The sequence below is a fragment of the Enhydra lutris genome, unplaced genomic scaffold (genome assembly GCF_002288905.1).
Source record: "Enhydra lutris kenyoni isolate GAN:26980312 unplaced genomic scaffold, ASM228890v2 scaffoldscaffold35, whole genome shotgun sequence".
Lineage (NCBI taxonomy): Eukaryota > Metazoa > Chordata > Mammalia > Carnivora > Mustelidae > Enhydra > Enhydra lutris.
Genome location: NW_019154119.1, coordinates 14,777,080 through 14,784,703, shown reverse-complemented (window position 1 = coordinate 14,784,703; position 7,624 = coordinate 14,777,080). Strand labels below are relative to the sequence as shown.

At 46.3% G+C, this 7,624-nt stretch overlaps 1 protein-coding gene across 2 annotated transcripts in view; it reads left to right on the top strand.

Annotated features, from left to right (window-relative positions):
• The window catches only part of LOC111154103 (growth regulation by estrogen in breast cancer 1), a 71,581-nt gene that overhangs the window by 37,655 nt on the left and 26,302 nt on the right, over positions 1–7,624 (top strand). For both annotated transcript variants that reach the window (XM_022513490.1, XM_022513489.1), the window contains exon 17: positions 6,388–6,727. In XM_022513490.1, the coding sequence (XP_022369198.1) occupies positions 6,388–6,727 (340 nt within the window). The remainder of the gene's footprint in view (positions 1–6,387; positions 6,728–7,624) is intronic.

Genomic DNA, 7,624 nt, shown 5'->3' with positions numbered 1-7,624 from the left:
CATCACCGTCACTGCTGTCACCACCATTATTACCGAGAACATCATCACCATTACTGTCCCCACCATCAGCACCAGTGTCACCATCACTGTCCCATCATCACTGTCACTGCTGTCACCACCATTATTACCGAGAACATCATCACCATCACTGTCACCACCACCACCACTGTCACCGTCACCATCCCATCATCATGTCACTGCTGTCACCCCATTACCAAGGTCATTAGCGTCACTGTCCCCACCATCAGCACCAGTGTCACCATCACTGTCCCATCATCACCGTCACTGCTGTCACCACCATTATTACCGAGAACATCATCACCATTACTGTCCCCACCATCAGCACCACTGTCACCATCACTGCCCCATCATCACCGTCACTGCTGTCACCACCATTATTACCAAGAACATCACCATCACTGTCCCCACCATCAGCACCACTGTCACCATCACTGCCCCATCATCACCGTCACTGCTGTCACCACCATTATTACCAAGAACATCACCATCACTGTCCCCACCATCAGCACCAGTGTCACCATCACTGCCCCATCATCACTGTCACTGCTGTCACCACCATTATTACTGAGAACATCATCACCATTACTGTCCCCACCATCAGCACCAGTGTCACCATCACTGCCCCATCATCACCGTCATGATGTACCTCACCACTGTTGTCATTGCTGCCATTACCATCAGCACCATTACTGTAACCACGACTGTCACTGTCCTCCTCTCCACCATCCTCTTCCTTTCTCTCCTCTCTCCCCCTCTGCTGAACCGGAAGTATTGCACAGAGATTAAATTTTACTACATGAGAAGAGAATAGAAAACTCTGGAATGTTGAGTTATGGAGAATCATAGAACCACCTAGGAACCATTTAACCCAACCACCCCACCCCATCTTATAATTGTGGGAATCGAGACCCAGAGAGGGGAAGTGATTTGCCCAAGGTCGCACATCCTGTTTGTGGCACCCTGGATTATAGCCAGGTTTGGTGTTCTTTCCCCCATGCCATGCTGCCGCTCCTAGGAATCCCCTGTCTGGGTATCTCCTTTTTTTTTTTTTTTTTTTTTTTAAGATTTTATTTATTTATTTGACAGAAAGAAAGATCACAAGTAGGCAGAGAGGCAGGCAGAGAGAGAGGGGGAAGCAGGCTCCCTGCTGAGCAGAGAGCCTGATGTGGGGCTTGATCCCAGGACCCTGAGATCATGACCTGAGCTGAAGGCAGAGGCTTAACCCACTGAGCCACCCAGGCGCCCCTGGGTATCTCTTTTGAAACAGGCAACTTGGACAGAAGGCACTGAAGGTAAGAACACATTGGTTACTGCCTCTTTCCACCATGTGCATGGCCAGCCTGTTGATATGCCCCATGCTGTACACAGACCCCAGCCTGTGGCTGGGAAGTCCGCTTGCAAGACCACAGACTCACTGGTCCTTAAGAGATTTAGACATTTAACAACTCCTGATTTTATTCCAGTATGTTTTCTGTGGCGCTTCCTTCCTATGGGGCCGACCACAAAGGCTTAGGGGCAGGCACATCCTACCTGTACCTACTGTTTGGAGCTGGGCTAGTTCCTGCCTCCCACGTGGTAGTTCTTTTTTTCTTTTTTTCTTTTTAAACAATAGCTTTCATGAGGACTGACTGACCTACAGTAAACTGCAGATATTTGAAATATTCGATTTGGTGAGTTTTGACATATGTAAACCCTGGCAAACCCTTCACCCTTAAGCTAAGAAACAAGAGATTCCTTCTCCCCATTGCTAATTATTCCTTCCTTTCCCTTTCTCACTGTAGACTATGCATTTTCTAGTGTTTCATATGAATGAAATTACACAGTATTTGTCAGAACTTCATTCATTTCTCCAGTTTACTGATAATGTTGAGCATCTTTTCATGTGTTTGTCACTTGTATGTCATCTTTGGTAAAGTGTCTCTTGATGAATTGACTCTTTTATCATTATGAAAGGACCCAAAGGATATAATTCTTTGTTCTAAAATCTACTTTTGCTGATGTTATATAGCTGCTCCAGCTTTCCTTTGGTTAATGTCAGCATAGTTTATAGTTTTCCATGTTTTCACTTTTAACCGACTTGTGTCTTTATGTTTAAGGTTTTCATGTAGATAGCTTATCGTTGGGTCTTACTTGTTTATTGCATCTGGCAGTCTGTGACTTTTAGTTGAGGTGTTTAGACCATTTACATTTAGTTGAGGTGTTTAGACCATTTACATTTAATTATTGATGCGGTTGTACTTAAATCTACCATCTTGCCATTTTTCTCTTTGTTTCGTCTGTGCTATGGACTCCCTTTTTCTGTCTCCCTTTGGATGAACTGAGCATTTATGGTTTCATTCCCTCCTCCACTTGCTTATTAGCTGTAATTCTTAAGTCCTTTTAGGTGTTGCATTAGACTTTACAGTATATATTTTTAAGCTACTTTCTTCTTTCAAGTAATATTATACCACTTCATGGATAAGAACGTTACAGCAGTGTATCTATATCTCACCTGCTAGGCTTTGTACTTCTGTGTTCAGACATTTTGCTAATATACATTATAAACTTCACAATAAATTACTTTTGCTTTAGATAGCCAATTATCTTTTAGAGATATTTAAATAATAACTTTTAAAAAACATCTTTTGTATTTATGCACATAGTTACTATTTGCACTGCTTTTCATTTCTTTGTGTGGATTTATCTGGTTCTGTTATCCTTTCTCAAGGACTTTTTAATCAACATTTTTAAGGAAGGTCTGCTGGTGATGCAGTCTTTATGCTTTTGTGTGTCTTTATTTTTACTCATTTTTAAAAGATATTTCCCTAGGTATAAAATTTAGGTAGTTTTCTTTTTCAATGCATTAAAGATGTCGCTCTACTGTCTTCCGACTTGCATTGTTTCAAACAAAATCTGTTGCCATCACCTTTGTTTCTCTCTATAATGTGCCCTCCCCTCCCAGGTCCTTCCATCCCATGACCAAGCCACTTTAAAATTTTTCAAAATTTGTTACTGGTTTTAAGTAATTTAAGATATGCTTTGTTATAATTTTCTTCATGTTTCTTGTACTTAAGTTAATTGAATTTTCATTATGTTTGAGAAAAAAAATCAGTTATTATTTCTTCAAATATATTTTTCTACATTCTCCTTCTCTCTTTTAGAGTAGTCCAATAACATACATTAAGCTGCTTGAATTTGTTCCGTAACTCTCTGGTGCTGTAGTCATTGTTTTTTGTTTCCCCTTGTTTCATTTTAGATAGTTTCTATTACTGTGTTTTTACATTTGTTGATCTTTTTTCCTGCTGTCAATCACATCTCGATTGTTTCTTTATGTATGTGTGTGTGTGTGTGTGTGTGTGTGTATTTTTAAATAAAAGCAAAGGAGTCTTGTATAACAAGAAGGAACTTTTCTCCTAAGAGAGAAGGTGTCCTCTAAGAAAAGAAGAAGGACAATTTTAGGTAGCACATGCATGAATGTACATACACGTTGATGGATGGATGATAAACAGTTACTTGTGTTTGTCGATTAATCAGAACTCTTCTTTGCAAGTGACAGAAATTCAACTTGAACTACCTTAAGAAAAGGAGAGCCATGTATTGAGCCATGAAATCGAAGGAGAGGTTGAATAAATGAACCACTGGATGTCAGAGATGTAGCTGGTTTCAGAAGGAACTTACGTTAGGTATTAAACACTGGGGAGACTATGTTGTCTTGTCTTTGGTATCTCTATTTGTGTTGCCTGTATTGTATCTCAGTGCACAGTGGCTTCTTCCATGAAAACATCACCTCTCATTGCTGCTGAATTACACAGTCTTCAGCTTCTAGAGGGGGACTGATTGTTTTAAACAGTTTGAAAAATTCCAAGAAAAGACTGATGACCTATCCTGGGTCAGGTACCCATCCCTGAATGCATTATCACTGGCAGGGCAGGGCAAGTCCAAATACCAAGATGGCAGCTCCCATGAGAATTCAGGGTCCAGTTTCATCTTCTTTCTGAGGCTTTTTAGTTTTGATCTCTAGAATTGGAGTCTTTTTTTTTTTTTTTATACATCTCTAACATTCTCAATCTTTTCTGTAGTTTTTTAAATGGATAGAATTTAATCACAATAATTGATTTAATGTTCTTATCTACTAATTCTATCATGTGTGTCATTTCTGAGTCAGTTTCTATTGATTGATTTTTCTGCCTCCTTATTGTGGGTTGTATTATCGTCTTTAAATATCTGGTAATTTTTGAGAGGATTCCACACATTGTAAATCTCACCTTGTTGGGGCTGGATGTATTCCTATACATGTTCTTCAGCTTCGTTCAGGGATGTAGTTAAGTTACTTGGAGATGGTTTAGTCCTTTTAGGTCTGACTTTAAGCTTTGAGCTTTCTTAGGACCAGTTTAGTCCAGGGTTGTCCCTACTGAGGCAAAACCCTCTAAGTATTCTATAATGTTCCATCAATTCTGAGGTCTTCCACGCTGTTGGTGGGAACAGGAACTATTCTAAACCCTGTGTGAGCTTGAGGCACAGTTCCCTTTAATTCTCTTGGATGGTTCCTTTCTTGGCCTTGAGTAGTTTCCTCATCTCCTGCACTGATCACTCCTCAGCTGACGACTTGGGGGACCCTCTGTAGCTCTCCTGAGTTCTCTATTTGCGCAGCTTACTCCTTTCTGGTTCTTCCCCTGTGAACTCTTGATACCTTGATTTCCCTGGACTCCAGTGCTGTTCCTCAAGTCAGGAAGAATAGTGATGCTTTGCTTGGGTTTCCCTTTCCTGAGCACATTCCAGAAACTTCTTCCAGGAAGAAGCTGGGAGCTCACCCTATTTGGTTCCCATTTCTGAGGATCACTGTCTTTCACTTCCTGGTGCCCAATGTCTTGAAACACTCTTGTTTCATATATTTGTCCAGTTTTTTTGTCATTTCAGATGGATAAATATGGTTCCTGTTCTGACTCCGCTTGTCCTTTGAACAGAGTTGAATGCAGGTGCTTCCCACCACATCAGAGTTGGGGAGAAAGAATGCTTCCTCCCAAATGACTCCTGCCCTTCTTCATCCCCCTTCATCCCACCTTGCTCAGGGTGACATGGGGCCACCACATGTGGTGTAGGACATGTCCTACAGTGCTGTAGGATAGGGGAGACCATGCATCTTCCACCCTGCTCTCTGCTTTGCTTCTTAAGCCTGTTTGCCCAGTGTACCAGGGGTAGGGCAAGGCAGTCCTTGGATGGCTGACTCCCCTCTGTTCCAGAGTCTGCAGATCAGTCGTGCCTTCCTGAGACAGCAGGCACGTGGTAGTGATCAGTTTGCCAAGCCAGCTCTCCAATGTATAGAACTCCTGGCGTAGTTGAAATGCTAAGGACAAAGAATGAGGAAAAGGAGAACAGTAGATGAGGGAAGACCTCAGAAACTCTGTGGAAGGTGACTGACTGCCCTGGTAGAACTCTCAGGGTGGCATGGCCATGCTAAGAGTCTGATCTTTGTAGATCCAGAAACTTCTCTATCTTTGCTCCAAAAAGCCACTGTGTCAAGAGATGCTTTCCAGTGAAATAATCCCACAAGAACATCATTGATTGGTAAAGCAGATGTCGATTTGTTCCTACTGAGAAACACGGTGGCCTACAGGGGTGGGGTTTTCTGCTGGGGCTCTGGGTCTGTTTCTGATGCGTGGGTCACAAGACCGTTTACAGGGCATGTGGTCATGGCGGGGTTGCCATTTTTGTGTGTAAACACAGATGGTAACAGTTTCTGAAGCCCAAACTGGGGTTTGTTTGACTGAATGTGTTCTGATTTGTAATTCATGTCAAATCACATTTAGGTACATTTCTGGTTACTCATTGGCCTTGAAATGAAGGCCGAGGTGTGCCTTCAGGATGGCTGCCCTCAATCTGGGGAAGGTGACAACCCTGGGGAAGGTGTGCCTTCAGGCTGCCCTCAATCTGGGGAAGGTGACAGCTGTGCTTACGTGCTGAGCCTGGTGGTTCTATTTTCAGTGGGAATGGGGGCAGATTGCAAATTAAGCTGATGAGAGACGGAACAATCATTTGTTTCCTTCATGCCTCTTTGCTCCTTGCACAAATATTTATTGAGCCGCTCCTATGCACCAGGGCTGGAAAACGCCGAGAAGCAGCGGACCCGTGCCCTTGTTTCCTAGCTGGAAATGCCCGAGCAATTTTCGATTCGACTTCTAAGGCAGACTTCCCTTTCAGGTTGGAAACAACCAGCTTTGGCAGGAAACACAAGCTGCGTGCAACCTGGGGTTCGCCGTGCCTGCGTCGGTAGCCGTGCCGGGTCCCTTGCTTGTCTGGCGCCGGCCCCGCTGCTCCTGCCGGAGCGCTCCGGGCGTCCCCAAGGTGGCCGGCAGCCCGGTCATGGCCCCGTCTCTCCATTTGTTGTAGGTTCCCCCGCCTGCACAGCGCGGTGATCAGGACCTTTGTTCTCGTGCAGCACTACGCGGCCGCGATGATGGCCGTGAGCGGCCTCTCGCAGATGAAGGACTACACGTCGGTGGAGACGCTGGAGATCACCCAGAACCTCATCAACGCCCCCAAACAGTGCCCCTGCGGCCACGGGCTCATGGTCCTGCTGCGGGTGCCCTGCTTGCCGCTGGCGGCCGTGGCCTACGAGCGACTGGCCCACGTGCGGGCGCGCCTGGCCCTGGAGGAGCACTTCGAGATCATCCTGGGCAGCCCCAGCTCTGGCATCACCGTCGGGAAGCACTTCGTGAAGCAGCTCAAGGTGGGCGCTGGGGGGAGGGGCGGGAGGGGTGACAGAACGGCAGCAGACACCTCAGCGAGCCTGTCCGTCACGCCCCCTCCATGGCGGGCCACCCCTCTGGCCGCTCTCTTGTCCTGTCCCCGCCTGCTGGACCAAATTCTTATAAATGTTGCCCCCCAATGCTTTGTCTTGCTCTTTTTTTTTTTTTTTTTTAAGATTTTATTATTTGAGAAAAAGGGGGAGAAAGAGTCAGTGAGCCAGAGTTGGGGGAGGGGCAGAGGGAGAAGCAGACCCCCCGCTGAGTGGGGAGCCTGACACAGGACTCGATCCCAGGACCCTGAGACCATGACCTGAGCCGAAGGCAGAGGCTTAACCGACTGAGCCACCCAGGTGCCCCCGTCTTGCTCTTTCAGACTTCGGGGCTGCGGTGTGCCTTTCATTCTTCCTGGGAGTGCTTTTCTCCTCCTCGGTTTAGCCAACAGTTTAGCCTGTAAACTCAGCTGCTGCCTTTTCCTCTTTCGGGAAGCTGCCCCTCCCTGCCCCTTGGTTCTCCTCTGCATGGAGGCAGGGGCTGGCGTGCTGCTGCCTGTCCTCTGGCTCTTTCCCCAGGCGGTGGAGGGCAGGGACCACCCCCACAGCTCAGCACCCCCAGATTAGCGCAGTGCCCGGCCCTTAGCTCCTTACGGAGCCCACAGAGAGGGAGGGAAAATGCGGGACAGTTACGCAGAATCCCGAGGGAAGAGTTGAGCAGCAGCTGCGAGGGAGAGGCCCGGTTAAGAAAGCTCCGAGCAAGCGGTAGACACAACTGCGAACGCACACTTGGTCCCCAGGACGCGGCCGCAGATGGCCCGTGATGGCCGACAGGGGCTATGCCGTGCGGCAGGGAGTACGGCCGGGAAGCCGATGACACGCTTTCTT